The sequence below is a fragment of the Odontomachus brunneus genome, unplaced genomic scaffold, assembly GCF_010583005.1.
Source record: "Odontomachus brunneus isolate Ranch 3 - 2012 unplaced genomic scaffold, Obru_v1 Obru_scaffold_032, whole genome shotgun sequence".
Classification (NCBI taxonomy): domain Eukaryota; kingdom Metazoa; phylum Arthropoda; class Insecta; order Hymenoptera; family Formicidae; genus Odontomachus; species Odontomachus brunneus.
The window spans coordinates 1,914,076-1,935,482 of record NW_022639482.1 but is presented as its reverse complement, the minus strand read 5'-3'; the positions used below and the strand labels follow the sequence as shown (position 1 = coordinate 1,935,482).

At 46.7% G+C, this 21,407-nt stretch overlaps 1 protein-coding gene across 3 annotated transcripts in view; it reads left to right on the top strand.

The window, feature by feature from the left end:
- The window catches only part of LOC116843443 (zeta-sarcoglycan), a 379,594-nt gene that overhangs the window by 121,905 nt on the left and 236,282 nt on the right, over window positions 1-21,407 (top strand). Inside the window, exons 1-2 of one of the 3 annotated variants that reach the window (XM_032813830.1) lie at window positions 4,874-6,080; window positions 8,357-8,538. The exons of 1 other annotated variant lie outside the window; for it this stretch is intronic. In XM_032813830.1, coding sequence (XP_032669721.1) covers window positions 8,362-8,538 — 177 coding nt within the window. In that variant the 5' untranslated portion in view covers window positions 4,874-6,080; window positions 8,357-8,361. Of the gene's footprint in view, window positions 1-4,873; window positions 6,081-8,356; window positions 8,539-21,407 lie in introns of those variants that run through there. One more of the 3 variants, XM_032813829.1, reaches the window with a different exon arrangement.

Here is a 21,407-nt window from a genome sequence, read left to right as displayed (position 1 = left end):
AGAGAGAGAGAGAGAGAGAGAGAGAGAGAGAGAGAGAGAGAGAGAGAGAGAGAGCAGCTCTTAGATATTTTTCAACATATTTATTCATTATATCAATAGGAATAGAACTAAAGTTAGGACATTGTCCGCTATTTATGGGGAGGAAATGAGTGAGTGAGACAGAAGACAGTGTGCTTTAGTTTCAATTTTAGAGCTTTTCTCTTACTCCTACTAGAGTTTCTCTTTAGTTCCCATTTACGTCACCCCTAAAAATGGCAAACAGCATGCCGATCAATCAAGAATTAACATGTTTTGTCCTAATTCTGAATTCCTAGAGGAACTCTCTAATAGAAGATCTAATATCAGATCTAGTATCAGATTGTAACAATCAGGATAATATAGGAGGTGACATTTTAGTCTGAATGCTTTGGATGGCTCCTACAGATCGCCCTTCTCCCCCTTACTTCTGCCTATAAAATAAAATAAATGTTAAGGAATCAGACACCATTAGTGAGCAGCGTCTTTTGTACAAATGTGCTGCGAAATCAAGTATATGCAATTTAACGTGTTCTAGGGTGTCATATATGTGTGGCGATAAAAATATTCTTTTTCATGTGCACATTATTAAACTGTCTGTTTTATATAATTACGTAAAAAGAGAAGAAAATACAACATGATCTGTGGCAAGAATAAACCTGGTAAATAAACCGTAGTGGCGCAAACATGTTAAAATTAACATAAATTCAGACAGAAAATAGGTTGCACTGTGCATTTATTTGGTTTAAAATTGCCAGAAATATAAGTAGAGTTCCACATATAAACTGAAAATGTGTGAGCTCAGAAAATGCGATTAACGTGGCGCGCGGCACGATGTAACCCCGAAACGGCAATCGAAATCGCGAAAATTCTTCGCGGCGCGTAAACGCGAAATCGTTGAAGTCATTCTCAAACGACGGAGAGACATCCGGCGATCGACACAAAACACTTCCGTTCTCCGGTGCGGTACGTCTGTCTTCTCGGATCTACCCCTTTTCGTATCCTGCCATTTCTTCCATCCTCTTCCTCGGGCAGATGCAGATACCACAAATCCTGGAAAGAAAGTCAGTCAGTCCGCCCGAGGAATCGTCGTGCTCTACCCATTTCTGCTCTTCTTCCACTTTTCCCTTTCTTTACGAGAGATAAAGAACCGATATAGAAGAGTGCGGGTTCAATGAGAGGGATGGAAGAGGGAGGGGGAGATGGTGAGATCGAACGGGAGGAAGGAGAGGATGAGTACAGAAGTCGAGGTGCAACGCAGACAGAAGGACGAGCCTGTGCAAGTTGACAAAGAAGGGGCAAAGGGACGCGGAGGGGGAGGGGGCGGGGGAAGAAGTGTATATAGCCCTGTCGATCCTACATTTTGCAATTCCAATCCCCGTGCTGCAAAGCTGCATTGTCTCGATTGCGGCGAACGGTAGAAGCGTTTCGCTGCGATCTACTCGTTTCGTCGCTTTGACGTCGCCATCGGATCGCGATTAATCGCGCGCCGTTTGCGTTTTGCAGTTAATCGGTTGGCGGTGCATGTGCGTGTATATGTGCCTGCGCGCGTCTGTGTGTTTGTGGGCGCTGACGAGCGATCGTGTAACTCATCGGTAACTCGCAAACTCGTAATTGACGAACTGTAATTGAAAAGCTGGGAGTGTAAAAAGGACATAACACTAGGCGGCGCCGTAAGGATCCGGTTAACGGTTGAGTATAACACCGATAAAATTGTGAAACTTGAATAAACTGTCAATTAGTCTTAACGTGAGACTGGTGTGATGATGATTTAATTATTATTTTGCTCGTTTATCTTTAACTCCCGGATCGATTTTGCACTCGACGAAACGGGAAATCGTCTCTATATCATTTATTTGATAAAGCCTGAGGGACAATGGAAGTTACTTTCATGGGAAATATAAAATCTATGCATTTCGATCGTCATCATCATCCTTTTTCATGCATACTGATTCAGTTCCCCAAAGTTACGTCATGGAGAGCGCAATTAATCTTATTGTAATGCATCTCGGAATATACTGTGTGCAAGACAGTCGTATCGGCAATTAGGATCGTTCATTTGTCAAGGCAGAGAGTCATTTACAATTCAATTCTCCACTTACACTTTCCGCTCAGTACCAAGAAAATTATTTTCAGGAATTTTAGACAATGCATGTGTGTGTGTTAAACCATTATTGATGTGTGATCACCGGCGCGACAAACCATTTTGATTAGCGATCTGCCGAAACTGCTAAACTTTTCTTTAATTAAATATAAGATTTTAGGATCAGTTGCATTAATCGAGTAGTGAGCTAACAGTTAAATTATATGCTTGCCTTTGTACTGAGAAAAAATGTTTGATATTTATAACTATAATTATACAGAGAAATAATTAGGGGAGACCGAGTCTAGTTGTCACACTTTTTACATACTGTTATGTGTTAGTGATAACTTTATATGCATGTTATTGCTATTATTTTATTTTAAAAAATATATTCAGAGTCATAAATAACTATAATTTTATTTAAATTAGCTATTTTTTTCTTTCAATGTTTTCCGCCTACAAATAAACAGAGACAGACATATGTTTTAATTGTTAACTTACTACTTAGTTGGTGTAATCGGGCCTTAACCCATTAACCCATTAACGCCCAAATGTGCTGAAATTTTACGTTGATTTGAGCCATTTATTTTACTACGGAAATGAGGTCTGTTGTTTATAAAGAGTACCATTCCTACCAATTTCGATGTCGTTCTATCGAATAGCAATGAGACAATTAAAAAAAAAATCACAATTTATGCAAAATTTTTGCAAAAGTAATATAAAAAACGCATGTTTTTAGGGATAATTTTTTCTTCTTCTATTTTCTCCATAACAACATGTTAATGTCGCTCGGGAAAGTGTCTAAAACGTGTTCTCGAAACTTTAACTTAAAAAATATGTCATGGTTTTTTTTTCAACATGGCGGTCGATTTAAAGCGTTTAATTCGAATTTTCGTTTATATTTGGTTATCGAAATTGTTTTACTATGTAATTATTACGTAAATTACTATGTAATTTTATAGTAATATTGACCCTAAAACAATTACGATAACCAAATATAAACGAAAATTCGAATTAAACGCTTCAAATCGATCGTCATTTTGGTACCACCATGTTTGTCGAAAAAAATACCCATAGCATATTTGTTGTGTTAAAGTGTCGGAAACATGTTTTAGACACTTTTCCGAGCGATACTAACATGTTTTTATGGAGAAAATAGCGGAAGAAGAAAAAATTATCCTTAAAAATATGCGTCTTTTATTTTATTTTGCAAAAATTTTGCATAAATTGCGATCTCTTTTTAATTTTCTCAACATTATTCGATGAAGCAACGTTATTCGATAAAGAATCGAAGTTGGTAGAAATGGTACTCTTTATAAACAACAGATCTCATTTCCATAGTAAAATAAATGACTCAAATCAACGTAAAATTTCAGCACATTAGGCGTTAATGGGTTAATTTTGAAATTTTGTGCGACCAAGCGGTCGTGATAAAATTTTAAGTGATTTGTACAATACTGAGGGATTTCGTAACAAAAACAACAATGCGTGCGAACGTACTCCTTTGGATTTTCCTCCTGCGAGTTACAATTTACAGAATCCTCTATACACATGATGTCAGACAGCGAACAGGCTGAGCTTACGCGAACTGCATCAACGCGCGTGCATAATTTAGCGCGATCCGATCGCATATGAATTTCAACGGGCCCTCGTCCGCAAGTCCGCGCGTGATTTCAAGTCGCATTAAAATAACTATTAACTGGGTCGGAAACACAATGCTTGTCAGTTAGATTCGTGGAATTGTTTCATGAAGAGTTACGCGCAAACAGCTTCACGTCAAAACGTTTAAAGACCATCCTCCATTTTTCTTAACCAGCTATTGGTTGTCGGCAATTCGAGTTGGTTTCTCTCGAAATCCTCAGCGTCAACACATGGCCGTGTTCCCTCGAGCTTGCAGTTTGCCTCTTTGTCTCTCTACGAAACAAAGGCGCGGGAAAGGAATAAGTACAATAAAATTTATTCACGTGTTGCAAAGCAAATGTGAGAAGTATGAGGAGTATGAAAGAGTATGAGGAAAATGTCTCTGGCACTTATATATCGTTTTACATTTCTCGTCTGCATTTTATATAATGCGGCGCATCGCTCTTTCGGTTCGCGAAAAATTTCCGCGCAGAAGGAGAAACTGGGTAAAGCGAGGCGCGCTCTATCATGCCGGCATAATTCCAAGCCCTATGCATGATTAACGCGTGTTCAGCGACGCGATTAAAGACAACGAATCAAGTTCCCGACGGAGGAACGTTATTTTTTCGTGAGCTAGACTACGAACGCGATATCGATCGGCCGCCGAACTCCGGAGTGGGACCAATTAAGGATACTACCCGTTTCCGCAGCTGCGAGACGAGATACTCTCGCGCTTACTTCATGAAATACTTCTTTAACTCCCGTACAAGCGCGGCACCGGCGCCAAACACTTGTCGCTTCATGATTCAGGAGCCATCCGGAAGAAGGGAAAGAAGCGGAGGAAGAAGAGGCGGCACGAGACGCGGGCAGGACGACTACTGAAGACGAAGAGGGAAAAGCGACAGTTGGAGCAGCGGTGGAAACGAGAGACGCGGGGGTGAAAGGACGAAGGGAAGAGAGAGAGGGAGAGAGAGAGAGGGAGAGAGGGGGGGGGGCAGAGAGGACACAGAGTGCGAGAGAACCCGACAAAGTGGATCTCCGAGGGATAGAGCGAGACGTAGGGAAACACCAACGGGGGCGAAGCCAGGAGGGATGGGGGAGGGATGGAAGGCGTCGGTGCATGCGCAAGAATTTCACACGTGAGCCCGCGAATCCGCGAGAGAGGTTCGCCTCGAGCGCGAGACTTCCTGCCGCTTCAGTGTCGTGCGCGATTCCGTACGCGGCGCTTGGCGGGGCGACGACTGTGCCGGAGCTCGCGGCCACGCTCTTGCCGATCGTACTTGCAGATCGTTTGGACGCCCTCGATCGGCCATGGTCGACCGCTTCGGTTGGTGTCGCGACGCGAGACCGCGGCTCGACGATCGACCGGAGAATCGAGTCGTCGGGGATCACGAGGATCGCCTAAGCGTCTGATCATGGAAAGCTGGACGCGCGATCGGCATACAGTTAGGAGGTACACGTTGTAGCGGTGCCGGACACCACTCGGTAGTAGTTCGCGCGCGCGCGCGCGCGGATAATCGGCGATATTAAAATGGCGCGGGTGTAATTGAAACCGTTTGGTAGTCGGGAGAGGATCGGTCTTCCGACAGGTCGAGAAACGGTAGCCGTGTAGTAGGCACACGGGGGAGGCTTGTCAGTCATCCCGCCGCGAAATTGGAGCTCGCCGCGATCGAGCCACGCGATAGTAAATCACCAGGTGGCGGGATTTCGCGCGGCTGTCAGGTGAGAACGCCGTTCCGCTCACTGACAACGCTCTCTTCAACGCGTCACGCTAGCGGACAGCTTTTAACGCGTGGGTTTTAAGAATCGTCGCGAATCCGACGGATCTCGAGCTCTTCTTGCCACTCGAGTTGTCTTTCCCCCTCGTCCTCGCCGTCGTTGTCACCTCGTCATTGTTATCCCGTAAGATTTAGAGCTTCGACCGGCTGTCCAACTCGCCCCCTCTCGATCGACCGTAAATAACGCCACGCACTTTGGCGTGTAGCACCTGGCGAAGCCGCTGGTGTGTACGAGCCGGCGGTGCGCGTGTGTGTTCGCCACGGTGGAATCCCGTTCGTAATGACTCGTAATTGCGCGGAGGAGGAGCCGACGTCGTGCTGGAACGATTTAAGGGACACCTAGCGCCACCCGCACCCGCCGCTATAATGATTAGGTGCACGCGACTACGGGGATTACCTGGTTGAGGTGGAGGACCCCGCGCGAGACGAGGGTGGACGACCACCGGCTGAAATCTGAATACGAGAGTGGTCGATCGCGACGCGAGCGACTCTGGTCCCTTTCGGCGATCTAACGGCCGGCCGTTAGCACGTCCCGGCGCAGATCGTTCACGGCGTACTCGATCGTGGGAAGATTCAATTGGAAGGTAAGGCTCGATCTCATGATTATTACTCCACTGCCGTCCCGCTCCTTCCCCCGTTCTCGAGATTACTGCTTTTGTCCCGTTTCTTTCTCCGCCGCGCGCGTTCCATCGGCTTCAGCGTTTGAGAGCGGTTACCAAACGCGACACGCTCAAACAGTTGTGTGTACGTGAGGTCAATATTTAGAGTTTACTAGCTAAAACCACTCGTCTGAGTGATCACAAAGTAAGATGAAATTCGAGGGAAGAGGCGGGATGTTCAGGTTTCATGTAGCCTATACTTTCCGCAAAATTCTAGGAAGTAACTATGCAAATTTTAGTTGAGAGAGGTCAAGAGGTTTATGAGTTTATAGGGAAACACGGACGGACATCTTATTTTATATATACACATATATGTATAGAGATTAACTATTTGATTATTAAACGTTTAATATCCCCGAATTTCGTAGATATGAAAAAAACTGCAAAGGAATCGTAACTATCGCTAATATCATCAGAAATTGTATACACGTCGGGCCGTCAGGTTCGCGCCAATATCACAATTAGTCCGTTCGACTGTGCAATTCCCCGCGGAGTTTAAATTTGGATCATGTACAGGCGAGAAACGATTCCTCTGTTCATCCGCGACGATGAAAGCCCGAGCGCAGTCGATGTAAGGTATATTCATCCATATTTCCGGTATCGAGAATTCAACTCAACCGAAATTATGCCGCTTTCGATCGTCGCTCCGCTCCCGCCATTCTTCCCTGTGTCGCGTGTTCGCGCGGGATGCGGTCGCGCATCATTCCCCTTAATGCCCGCCGACGATCCGTAAATCCCGCTGAAAAACGTACTACCTGCGCGCTTCTTCGCGTTCCTTTTTCGTCCCGGTACTCGGGCGTTCGCTCTCCATCCCCCGCGGGCTTTGGCCGACGTACGAGTGGCTCGCGGAGTTTTCATCTCCAACGGCCTAACGAGCTCGATTACGCTCATCGGATTTCATCGCGATGGAAACCGAGTTGTTGGATCGTCGTATTGTACGCCGCCGTCGATTCTCCCTTACGATTCGTAGCCACGTCGCGCAAGCGTAGCGAAAATAAGAAAAAAAAAGAAAAAGAGCGAGGCGGAGGAGAAGGAAGAGGAGGAAAAGGAGCAGCAGGAGAAAGAAGAGTAGAGTCGGTAGTTAGTGCAAGAGAGAGTAATGAAATTTTTAAGAAACCAGAGAGAGAGAGAGCGGTACGGTACAAACGTTGCTGGAAAATGTTAACTCAGGGAGAGGATTTCGCGCGCTCAAATTAAGTAATGGGATGTAATTTCCACTCCCGTGCTCGTCGACATTCTTTTTGCTCATTACTCTCTGTCGTTTACACGAATTAAATGTAAAGTGGACTTGATTTGACGCGATACTTTGACCGTAATGTCGAAGGTCACGTCTCGCGAGCTAAAAGAACAACGTCGCGAGCGGAGGTATCTCGACGACATATATATTGGCTCCGTAAGCACAATGTCATTAAAATAGCACTGTCGGAGACGTAATATTAGCTTCTAAGTCCTTGCTTACAGCCGATGAATACCGAAGCGCCGCGCGAAAAGCCTGGATTAATAAGAATTTTCCTTGAGAAGTACATTCGACACGAAAGCCACGTTTTCAGCGGCCCTCGGTTGCATTCATCCGCCGGCTAACGGGCTTCATTACCCTCATTGAATTTCGCTGAAAGTCGCTATCTTGCGCGACTAGTCGAAATCCGCTCAGCGAAATAAAGAAAATCCGTATTCCTTGCGCGAGCCGCAGCGCATTTTAATCGAAATCGCTGCACTTCAGCGAATAAATTCTGTAAATAAATCTTCTATTAAATATGCAGAAAACATTGCTCCTTCTTTTTCCTTTCTCGGGGATGAATGTATTACTCGCGCAAAGTAGATGTATCGCGATCCACTTGGAATGATAATGATAAAAAAATGTTCTCAGGTGCGGAATTATTTCGAATGTATATCAAATTCAATGCCCGTCTGTGTGTCTATTCCCTGTACGCTCCTTTGACCGATCTGGACCAAATTTTGCATAGTTGCTCCCCAGGACCTTGCGGAAGGATCCCAGGCTACAAACTTCGACACTCCATCCCCTCCCCCTGATTTCATCCCCTTGACACTTTGTGATAATGCCGGCAATGCCGGGTAGTTTGAGTTACTATTATTATGGAAAAAAAAAGAATTATACAAGCTTCGTTACGAGCTCCGACTCGATCCCACAAACGTTCGTATCGTAGTTATACTACTACCTTGTGATGTGTCTGGCTTTCAAGGCGTAATGGACACGTCACCAACGTTAAGCATCGGCGGATCGAGGGCCAGGGCGGCCCTTTTGACCACGAGCGGCACCGGAACCGGAAGCACCGACAGACGGGTCGTCTTTTTAGCAAGTCAACCGTCAGTCGGCGGCAGTCACGAGACGAAGACCTGGCCTCACCATTGGTCGCCTCATACGGTAAGTAACTTATTGTCGTACACTTTACATTACGACTCGAAACAAACGCTTTGCTCCAATTTGGGAAAATGTCCAAACGTCATCGTTGTTATTTTAGTAGGAAAGAGAAACACACTCACATATATGTGTCTTTCTGCTTGGGAATGTAACAACTCATTTTTTATATATCACTAGATATTTTTAATATCAGCTTATTAAATTTTCATATAATGTGATGCAACTGAAATGACATCACATTTTTTAAATTTGTTTTCCATTCCGTGTGCGGAATATTTGGATCGTCGCGGTAGAGCTTGTGTATTTGAGCTAATGGACCGACAAGCCACGGATTCTTTAATCATACCGTTCGATTTTGTACTCTCTAATTGTACCTCGATGCCGGATCGACGATGCGGCGAAGAGAGATGCGCGACCTCTCTCGTGCCGCGCCAATTTCCATCGTCGGTTTCCGTTCGTCTCTTTTGCGAGATGCGAGCGCGTTGTTGCGCGTTGGCGTGACGAATAACAAGTAATGCGCTAATGAAGCAATCAGAGGACACGCGGAGATTTAATTATAGTGGAAGTCCGCGTTGTGTGCGAGCCAGGGCGAAATTACTCCGTCGAGGATAACGAGGGATCGATTCGCGAGCCATTCGGACTTTTACGACACGTGGAATTATGCCGCGGCGCATGTAGGTCGCTGTTGTGTTACGCGATCGAAATTAAAACCGCCTGGCCCCATCGACACACTGGGACCGACATAAGCGTCACAGTGCTGACGCACGGAAATATCTCTATACCGCGCCGGCATTCGCGCGGCGACAGGTGACAATTCTCGAAATAATTAATGCATGGAGATTGACGAAGCCCTGAAATAAATAATACGAAATGGAGCCATCTCTCGATAATCAACTCGGCTGTTCGATAGGTCTCTGCTGATGGGCTGCGAAATGGCGAAGCTATCCAGCAAAAATATAAATATCCTTTCTGAAATCCCGATGAGATTCCCTTTTAGGATTATTAATCCGCCGACCTTAAATATCGTCCTTCGCGTGGATTTCTCATTCGTCTAATTGCATTAAGATTTCAGCGGTGTAAGTTATAATTTCTTGATGCAATAATAGGTACAGTGCTCGATGCAGTAGCTCTCTCGGCAATTAACAGATTGAAATGTCGTTGTAACGTCCCTTTCCTATTATACACAATATCACTTATTACTCGACGTTATATATCTGTTCTCTCAGCTCACCTTTTCCATTCTCTCCATCCCCAAAGCGTTAATCGCTGATTCCAAATGAAAAAGATTCGAGCGTATGATTTGGAAACGCGACGGGGAATATTAGCAAATATTACATGAGCCTCCAAACACAATATCTATTTAAAGTTAATTCTACCGAGACACGCGAGCTACTTCACGTTTCTCAAGGCGAGTAACGATCATCTCGCGGCTGACGTAGCAGTCGGCGTTTGCTCGTTTCGCCAGCCTGCTCTCCGGGCGTTTCCTGAGCGGAGAGTCGAGAGGGGGGAGAGAGAGAGAAAGAGAGAATTTTTTATTCGGGCAAATATTACGGCGCAGGCACGCAAGAGAGCGAGCTGAGCTGAGCCGCGCTATGCCAGGTCGGTCGGGTCGGTGCGAAAATGAATCGCCCAGATTCGATTCCGATGCATTTAGCGCATTGACTGTTATCGGTCGTGTCGACCGGTCTGACGACGATACGGGCTCGCTTTGGCATTGTGATTCCCTTTTTGCCGAGCCTCGCGCGCGTTTCTCACTCTCTCTCGCTCTCTCTCTCTCTCTCTCTCTCTCTCTCTCTCTCTCTCTCTGTCTCATATACTGTCTCCCTTGGTCTCTCTGCTCTCTGCGCGGGCGGGTTGTACCGCGATGTGCGACGCGACGCATCGCCGTGGTCCTCTCGCACACTCGGAATTCTGAATTCCGCTCGTCACCCGCACGTATTCGGCTGGCGCGTGCACGCGAGCCATATGCGGGATATATGACGGGTTTACCGGAGCAGGGGTGTGATGCAGGGTAAGAGACGCGCGCGGATGGACGGCAGCCGGAGGGCGTCGGGCGATATTTCGAGGAGTTCGGTACACGCGGATAGCACGGTTATTAATTTAACGGCGATGGATACGGGCTTGAGAGACTACCATTTCGGCGCATGTGCGCCGGTGTGCGTGCGTGCGTGCGTGCATGCATGCGTGCGTGCGCCTGTTTGGGCGGGGAGGTGACACACACATATATATATATATATATATATATATATATGGTCATGCATGCATGGACGGGAGTGCGTGAGGACGCGTACCGAAGGTACGGCAGATCGCAGGGATATCATTGAGACGATTTTGGTTAATTCGCGGATTCTCTTTCGGCGCCGTTCAATCGCGGAAAATGGCCCCGCGATTATCTCCGTGGTCGTCCCGCTGTCGCGGTTTAAATGTTTGATAGCGCAGCTCGGCTCGGCGACTCGAAACGATTTTCGATACGTGTGCCCCACTACGGCGCGCCGTGATTAATTGCGAGACGGGAGCTACTATTGGCTCCGGGACTCCTGAACATTTTATATATCGACTAATGCGGACTTACCGCTGGTTTGACCGATCGCTCTCTCGTCATGTCTCGCAAGATTTTGATTTCACTCCCGCGCTATCCATTACGTGCGCGCCAGCTCCACTCCGACGTCGGTTAATTAGTAACTTGGCTCCGCAGCAAGAGCTCATTCAATTCCCCCCGTCTTTTTTCCCTGTATTATACGGTACAGAGACGATAATTCAAACGGAAAGATTACTTAGTTAGTGTTAACGGTGAGTAAAAACCCGGTGAGAGAGGAAAGAAAAGGGAGAGAGAGAGAGAGGGAGAGGAAAGTGAAGAACTCGAGGCACTCTGTACGCAATACGCGGACAAACGGAGGCTCTCGCGGAACTTGAAAAGTGCGACGGACGTTTTGCGAGTATTAACGAAGGATAAAAAGGCGTGTAGAGGCTCGCCCTCTCTCTGGGGGTGGCAAGGGGGAAAGGGACTAAATGGCGCTTTAAGCGCGGCTGCGGCGGGCGAGCTTTCCTCCGCCACGCCGGTGGAAAAGTTCTTCGCGGGCGAATCCCGGTCGCACTCCGCGCCGCGGTCCAGATGGCAATTTGATATCCGCAGGAAATGCGAGGTCGCGAACGCCCGTGTCGCCTCTCCTCGTCCCGCCACGTCTCGCGATGCACAGCACCGACGAGGGTCTCGTTACGCCGTTCACGACGGACGTCATCGTCCGTCCGGAGAGGTCAATCTTGGCCGTGCGTGTGGCTTTATGGGCCCGTTTCCTCGTAACTCGGGCCGCGCGCGGCTATAGGACTCCCCATCGACGATCTGCCTGCTCAAAGCCCCTGCGCGCAAGTCGGGAGCAGCAGGCGAGTGGAGAGGGCGAAGAGGCATTTGCATAGTTATTCAGTGCGCCGGATGAAAGTCGTTACGGTCCGGCCTTCGAGAATTCCACCGCCGAAATTATCGACCGCGGGATTGCGCCTTTCATTCGCGCGCCGTGTTTCTGTCGCGACGACGACGGCGGTAAAAGGCAGCGAGTGTGCTTGGGCCGTAAATCGCCGGCTGATTCTAACCCTCTCGCAGAGCCCGTATTTATTAAGAGAAAATTTCGGAGCTCTCTTTCCTGCGGACGCCGCGATTCATTCGTACGCGACGATAGATTTTGGTATTTCGGGATTTTCAGATCGAGACCACAATGCCGAGATGGCTCTGCGACTGCCGTTAGTCGAAATAACGAATCGCGCGACACAACTTTTTCTTTTTACGGACAGAATTTTATAGTAAAAATCACTACAGGACTTTGTAGTCGCGGAGTAGACCGACATTCTGCAACAATCCACTGTCCTTTCGTTTCACATGTGCTACTCGTATTTTAGCAACTGATATGTACTATTGAAACACTTGTTGTGTTTCCAGCGAAATTTGTTCTTTAGCAAGATAGCCTTAGTGACAGTCTATCCCTGGACTACTAAAAACATAATAAAATTAGGAAGAATTATAAAAAATTAGGAAGAAAATATAAAAAAAAAATTATTGTATTTTCTCTGTGCACGCGCTACTTTCGCATCAATTGAGTGCGGCTTCAGGAATTCGCCAAAATTTCTGCATGAATCAGTACCAAAATCTACACGGAACTTTGTTTCACAGACGACGGCACGACTGACGGCTCGTGCTGATGTCGTCTAAAGTAATTCGCTCGTTATACCTTAAATTACATAAATCCCTCTGTTGGTAACGTTTAATTGTCAAATAAATGGACGAAGATCCCAAGAAATGAATAAGTCAGCACTCGTTCGATCGGCCGCTAATTCCAGCCGGCGAGTCGACCTTCGTCTCGCGAATTAAGTCGGAAACGTAATGGGCTGCGTTGTCGCGGCGCCGGTTCGATAAGTGGGCCAATCATACGTAATGGGGCTTAATTCGAGTGGTAATTCGGTAATTAGCGCCGGCGGCGGGACGGGGGAGTACGGCGAAGAGTACGGCGTCTTTTCCGGCGCAGTCGTGCAGTGTAATCGATAGAGCGGGCGCGCACCTTCGACGCCGCGATCGGTATTATTTACTCCGTTGCGCAAACACTTCTAAGGTAATCAAAGACAAATATTGTTTCCGACGGTGGCGCCGCGGCGAAGCGCTCCTCCAAGTGCTACAGATACAAGCACCCTTTGCTAATTGGCAGTTAACCAGCTAATTGTGCGCAATTTATACCGGTGCTCGTGCCGGAACTCGGTGACACTTTGAAAGACTCCTCTTGTTCGTCGCGGGATAATATTTGTCGCGCAATTTCTCCCGTCTCAGCTGTCGGCAGCAGACGATGGTGATTACGCGAATAATCAGGGCCGTTAGGGCAATTTTATCGTGATATCGATCGTTAAGTTTCCTCCTTAAGAGGATGCTGAAAACTCCACCGACAGAATACAGAGATTTTTCTGCAAAGTTCATTCCATGTTGAAAGTTTAAATATTTAAAGACCAAAACGGTAAGAATGTGCAGGATTAGGTCCGGGAGTTGGTACTTTTACGCCGAAATAAGAGAATGTACGGCTAGCGTAATGCGGCAGCTGAAGGATAGTTTGAGCATTCGTGGAGTATAGGATAATGTCTAATACGCCATTGTAACTGACGCCGCATTATTCCGCTTCTTAGCATGGCTGTCGCAATAATCGTCTTCCAATCTCATAATCCGACGAATTAGTCTCGCGACGGTGCTATTAGATCAGCCATGAGCACTGTTCAACGACGTACTAACGTATTCCTCCGTAACTATTATAACGGCGCGTATTATAGCGTGCGCGGAACAGACCGTGCGGTGGTCCGAATGTTGACTCGATGGAAAAATTAATATCCCGCGAATCCGGCGCCGTGGACTCGCCGATCTCGTGAGCGCGGCGATGGTCTTATTTGATTTCCCCGTGTCGATTGAAAATAATTTCCATTCCTCGAAAATAATTTCCCCTCTCGCGTCGCCCGTCTCACATCTCTTTCCCTTGCTCCTCTTTTCCCGCCGCAGAACGATGGCTCGGGAGAGTCTACATTTTTTATCGCGCATCATCCGCGAAGCTCGCCGATGAAAGTTCGAACGAGCAAAAATTTCTCGGTTTCCGGCCGCACGGACTCGGTGTGAACTTCCCTCCGCCGATTTGCCTGCGCCGTAAATCAGGATCGCTCGATGACATTTTACTGTGCGTGTTTTCTCTACCTCTTTCGTCCTCTCTCGATCTCCCTCGTTTACTCTCTCCCTCCCTCCCACGCTCTCTTTCTCTCTCTCCCGAGCCGGCGGATAGAGCCGACCCTCGTATTCGCGAATATTTTTTTCCATCCTCGCCATTTTCGCCGTCACTTTCTCGCCCTCCGTTCTTCCCGTCGTTCCTTTTTCTATCTCTATAGTTCGACCTTCCCTCCCCCCCCCCTCTCTCTCTCTCTCTCTCTCTCTGTCTCTCTTCTCTTCCACTTTCGTTCAACGGGCCAGAGACTTTTCCTCAAACTCCCCTTCGACGCCATTCGCGCCTCGTATATCCACCCACGTCCATTCGTATTCCCGTGGCCTGCTATATCATGGCGTATCAACTGTTTTGTCAGTTTCCGGTGCGAGCGCCGGATGAATGGGACTTCTTCTTGTGCTTCTTCTACTACTTTGGCCGCGCTGTTGAAATTATCGGGCCAACCCTCGCGGTTTCGTCTCGATGTGTGTGTGTGTATATATATATATATATATATATATATATATATATATATATATATATATATATGTGTATATATGTGAAACAGCAGCCGATGGTAATATAAGAATAATAATACGGCTGTTCCGCCCGGCGCGACTGGCATATTTGGAAATTTATAAAATTACCCGACGTTTATTTCATCGCGTTTTCTCCTCTCATTGTCAATATTCCCGACGAATGTCTCGCATCGATCACGCTTCGAAAACTCGCGACCGTTTCTGACGTATGAATCTTTGATCCGGACTGACAAGTAGATATTCGTGAGATCTCCCATCTCCAAATTTTATATACTTCCACATATTTATGTATGTGTATACACACATGTGTATACACACATTTTATACATATCTACTATATATTTCACCGCATCCCAGGAGTCGTTAAAATCCCGTCGGATTTATTTAAGGAGATATATCAAACGTCAGGATATGTTACGCCAACTCAGGCGGAGGAAAGAAAATCGATACGGTCGCGATTATCGCTAATTGGCCCCGCGAAATTAATATGCCTCCTCGACGGCGCGTTTTATCTTTCCAATTGCGCCACTAACAGATCGCCGCTTTCAGATGCGAAATTAAATTCGTGCGCGGCCGGTAGACACGCGAGAATCGCGCGGTTAATTGCACTCTGAGAAAGAACGAGCACGATTCCGGTCAGGGGTTTCTTTCTGATATCCTCCGCGGACGGCCGGTCGATCGGTCGCTCTCGGTCAGGGGAGAGAACAGATATCGCGGACTATAGGGAAGTTTCGAGACTCTGGCTGGCCCGCCGACAGTTTCGGAGTCGATGTCTGAACCGAGCGAATGCTGAATGCGCTTCAGCCATCGACTGTAGACAATGTTAAGGCGAGCGTGCTGCGGAGGTCCCCCGCGCGATTCCAGGGGCGTTGATGTATGGACGGCTATTTATTCGGCTGCCGGCACGAACGAAATGCCCTCCTGTCTTCCGTACAACGTCGCCTAAGTGGCAGGAGTGTAGGAGAAGTTCGAGGTTGACGAGGAGACCGCGGGACAAGGGCGCTGAATTAGTGCCACTCGGGTACGACTCGGCCGGGACTGAGAGGAGGAGATTGATGATTGCCAGGTGGAGACACACGGGCCGCGAGTGAGAGAAATCGCGGCGGCGGCGATCGAGTGTCAGCGAATTGTCGCTGCTTTTAGAACAGCGGCCATTCACACAGCCCGTTCGATTTTGCAACCGCGGCGGCTAGTTCGCTCCGGCTCCTTTCTTTCTTTCGAATTATCGACAGATGCGGAACAGGAGGAATGCGTCTCTCTTTGTCGCAGTCGCGGCGTGTCGTCGTGCGGATTATTTGGTGAATTAGCGTGCGGTGAGAATGTAACGAGGAAAATCTCGGCTGGCTGTGTGTTTCTCAGAATTTCACTTGCCATTACCGTGGAGCGCGCTCGAGTCTGTCCGGAAGCGCGTGTAAGCAGCTGAAGTTTCGCTTTGAACACTTTTCGACAGGTACACGCGTTTGGGATTTTCCGCGTCTCTGGTGAAGTCGCGCGTTTTGGAAATTCATGACAGAGAGATAGATAGATAGATAGATAGAGACAGGGAGGAAGGGAGGAGAAAGAGAGAGAGAGGAAGAGAGAGCAGACGGAAACTTATTTTCCAAGTTCGTCGTCGCTCAAAAAAGCTTCTTTCAAGCTATTCATTCGAGGAAACACTCCAGAGAGACGAAGTCGGATCGACACAATTCAATTGACCGAGCATCGTTCTTCGCGAAAAGTGAAATATGTTACAGTTTTAATAAAGATATATTATTTCCATGAACTCACACGGGAAAAAAAAGTAAGTTGCGGCAGCAAGAATCTGTGTGTGGAAGCTAGATCTCGTTTGTAACGTATGAATGTCTAAAAGTACAGCTACAGTGGACATATATTAACGATGAAACTGATGTAGTGGTAACAGTAGCAAAGGCTTTGGTTACATCAGCAAATTTTTAATTACACACAGTAACAAAACATTTTCAGCAAACTATGATTAGATGCGACAGTAAGATTTTTTGTCCGTGCAGTTTTACGTAGCGAAGCGTGCTGAAATGGCGGCTGGAAAACTAGCTCAAAATAATACCCGATTCCACGTCGATCGCGAGAATCGGGGAGAAGGCGCGTCGCATGAAACAATAATAATACACTTTCGGTGACGAGATTAATTCGTAAAAGGCGGCGGCAGTGCAACGATTCGCCTCGCGAAACCCGCCGGGTGAATCGTCTCGACAAAAGCGACATTTCCCGTCCCGTGCGTGCTCGCCTCGCGACAGGTGGAGAGGCGCGCGGTTAGACGGCGGACGAGCGCATATTTCATTTACGTATTTATAAGAACGACACGCGTCTCGTCTTGCCGGTGGGAGATGGCTTCCTTCAAGTACAGTCGCAAGTCTTCTCGCAAGGAGCCTCTCCGAGGGAAAACTCTTGAAATGGAATTCTTCGGCAGAGTCGAGAATACGCGGAACCCCGATGCTTGGACGGCAAGGATCTAGCCGGTAGAATGGCTTGGCTTTGACCCCCGTCGCGTCTCCCTCCGCTCCCTGCTCTCGCCCACCGCCCTTCCCCCTCCTCCTATCCCGCAGCAAATTGAAAATGGGAATTGGTCCTTTGAAGTTCGCGCAACGACCCGTCCATAATCTCCTTAATAACCTTCTCTGTCTCTCTCTCGCTGCCACGCTTCGTCCTCGAACGGCGTCTCGCTTCTCACCCTCTCGCGCGTTCCTCTCTCGTTCAGATTGCCGCTGTAAGCTTTCTTATGCGCTGCAAGAAGGATGTAAACGCGCGGCCTTTACATATTCGCTTTGTATAAACGTAGTATTAGTCGATTTCATAGTCTTTCGGGCGCTCCTAATTGTACAACGGTGAAAGCGTGCGCTTCTTTCGACCTTTGTGCACGCGAGAGCGCCCTCGCTGTTTAACAATTCGATCGTAAGCTTAGAGAGAGGCGATTTTTTCTTGAAAATAATCGAATTTGACCGTGATTTCGGATTCAAATGGATTAACTGTCGTTCAGGTGTCTTCCACCACGATAATTATTCCTTTACTTTGATCCACAGTAACAATATTAATCTCGTACAATAGATAGAACGAAGAAAGGAATAATCCAATCGCGAATGAGAGAGGTTGCTCCTGTGCTTTGCGTTTGCCGTGCTTTGATCGATCACGACTCTTCCAAATGAGCAATAGGAGAGCACGTAAATGCCCATGAACGTGTGCCAAAAGTTCCGGCGTTAACGCCAGACCGAGAGTGTGATATCTGCTGTCGCATTAGTGCACTATGTTTTTATACTTTGTTTTACAGTAAAGTGAACAATCACGTGGTCGCAGCGAGCACGTGGCCAGAACGACCATATTTACTGGGCTTCGGAGTAGAGATAGCGACTCGCGTGACTGTCGTGGCGCTCAGCCTCAGGACCGTCAAAAGGGATTCCCTTAAATTCCTGAAAAGTTCTTAGTGAAACTAACGTTCTATCGTTGTAATTATAATAATATCAGTATATTCGTAGTGTAGATAAAAGACAAAAGTATATTATATAGAGATACACGCATAGAAGATTAGTTTTACAAATTAGGGCGAATGCCAAAGGATTCGTGAAGTTGACGACCCCGAGACTGAGCAGCGTGCGACGCTTTTCTTGAGTGAAATAAACGACGGTCCGCTGCGAGACCGAAGGGACTACACTTGTTTGAGCCGCGGAGTGGGAATAGCGAGCCGCTCGGTGCCGCACGTCGCTCCTCAAAATAGCGTCTGCGGAACGCGACTTGTTTTCACTCGCGCGTGACCTTCCCCCACTGAAGGGGTAGTGTCGGCCGTTCGAGACACGCGGATCAACACAAACATCAATAACTCCACTTGTAGACGATATAACGATTTGAAACAAAAACCGTTGAAAAAGGGACATTATCGTATTTCCGATGAATGTGAAATCGTCCATTAGTGAAATAAAGAGTATAATAAAAAATAACTATGAAAGACATTGATTTTTGTTTGCGTTGAAGTGGATATTAATCTATATGGTTAATCTACTTGATTTGCAATACGAAGCATCAGCTTTGTTTTTTTTTTTTATGGATATAAAGTCAATTTAAGAGAGAAATGATAATACTATCTGTATCGAGATTTGCCCCACCGTATCGCACGCATCGATTGAACGATTTATTTTCGTCGATATCTCGATAAAATTATCGTGGTAGTTTGTACAATGTGTGTAGTAGAGGATTTCTCTACTTATTTTAGTAAGTTCTACCTGTGCAATCAAAGATATACTTAGATAGTCTGTATATCCTTGGAACTAAATTCTCTTTTTCATTTTCTTTCAAGCCATTTTCATTTTCTCGTACATTTATAATCGTACACTCTCCGCAACTCGTTTACTCTCGAGTCTTTTGCTCGGCAACAGCCGCTGTTCCTAAAGTGGCCTCTATTTTTGTGAGACGGTAGGAAAAAAAAACGGCTGCGCGAGGCGCATTGCACATGTGTGTTGCTCCGTGCGAAGGATTGAGTTATATTAAAGTGATATCAGTAACATACTACGTGTTTTTCCGTGTATTCATCATGGAGGAGATGCCGGAGTCGAGTGGAATGCCGGCTCCTCCGCGAAAAATAAGAGGGAGGAATCTTGAATTAGATCTGATGTACGCGCTTCCGCGGGAGAGCACAATCATAAGGCCGCTTCAATAGAAAGTATGTCACTGCGTGATGTCACGTAGACGCGACAAATTTTGCGATTTAACGTTGCGCGTGCGATCTCCGAGGTGTAATGTCGAAGGCTGAAACGAGAGTCGATGAATTGCGAAGCTACTATATGCGCGCGCGCGCGCGCGCGCGTGTGTGTGTGTGTATATGTACGATAGTGAGCAAATAACGAAACACAGCAGAGATTAACACGAGTGTAATCTTGGCTGCTGCGCTACCGCGATATAACATTACCGCGACGTAGAATTAATTCACCGTTGCGTCTGTGTTCCAGTCGTTTCTGGATATTTTCAGGGAAATGTCTCAGAGATTTACCACGGCTCGTTCGCCCGGCAATTTACCGGCTGCGTGAATAAGTAACGAATGGCGATACACACAGTTCGCTCTTGTCGCATCGAAGACTAACGTTACGCGCGACAAACGCTTAAAGGTGATTTATTAATGGCCGTAACGTGCGTACCAGCCGGAAGCCGGTTGCACCTTTGTGCGCGTACGTGCACCTGGTATACTCGGCGAAAAAAAAGAAGGTATTTTTTAACGAGCCCGACGTTTTCCTTTTACTGCCCGGCGAACGACGCGGTAGTTCGCCATCGAGGAAAATTAAAAGCAGCCTTGCTTAGCCCGCGCGCGATCATCGCGGCGAATATCCATCAATAATCTCCGGCGATGTAAAGTTCTGAAGGAAGTACGCATTAATTTTAGTAACGTTTATTTAATCAACAAAAATATGACAGACTGCCGTGGACCTAATAAATCTCGCGGAGGGCACAAAGGAAATTAAAAAAAAGAAAAAAACGAAGAATCACGGCTGCAGTCACAAATTCAAAGTCATCACACGGTAATCAATGCTATCGCGATGTAAAAAATGCGCAAAAATTAATCTCACAATATTCGTGCTCTTCCAATGAACTGATGCGAGATGACCAGATGAAATAAAAAAGGAGATTTCGAGATAGATCCGAAGTAAGAGCTCGAAGTAACGCGCAAAGTAACTTTACTTTCGAGATGTCTCGCCGACTTAATTTCACGAAACCGCGCATCACTTGATCTCGGCCATCTCCCGCGCTCCTCGATCGATGCGCGATACATACACGGGGACGTGGCGGAGAAATATCCCGGCTCGACAGGATCCTGTCCCATTTCTCACCCGGGAACACGCAACCCCGCTGGCTGTCCTTCTTTCCGTCTCTATCGCGAAAATCTCTTCGACGCGCGAGTGTACGCGCGCATGCACGTCTCTGCAACCTCGAAGTAGCGACAATAATAAAGTATCCGGGCGTAGCCAGGCCTGGAAAATAGGCATCGTAAACTGAATTCATCGCTCGCCTGTTCGCTCGCTCACTCGCCCCGTTCTTGTTACCGTATCGCCATATTACGACCGACTTACTCCTCTGACACACAAAAACACAGAGGCTCACATACACGTACACGTATACGCGTGGACGCACACGTGCGGACACGAAGTGCTTCTTCTCTTTTGTCGCTCTTTGTTTGTGAAATCGCTAAAATTTCTCTCTCTCTCTCTCTCTCTCTCTCTCGGTCATTCCCGTATGCACTTATACAAAGTGTTCTCACGGTAATCGCAGGTTAAATTGCACGCAGGAAAGGACGATGGGTAAAATAGATCGATTTTGGCCTAAAAAGTGTAATGTAAGTTATACATGTAATCTTACCTTTTATGGATCGCTGGTATATGATACGATGGTAGCATTTTTATCCGCCTTTAAATTCGTAGGTACAAATTCGCCTGAAAGAGAAAATACATCACTTTTAATAGTAATTCGATTAATGATGCTTGGTTTTTTCAGTGAAGAAAAGAATTTTAAAACTAAATTATAATAGAATTAAATAATTGGAATAAAATTATTGGAATAGTCACGAAATACTGTTACTAATCGAATTATTATTAACAGTAACCTATTTCAATCTATTTAAAGCGAATTTTGA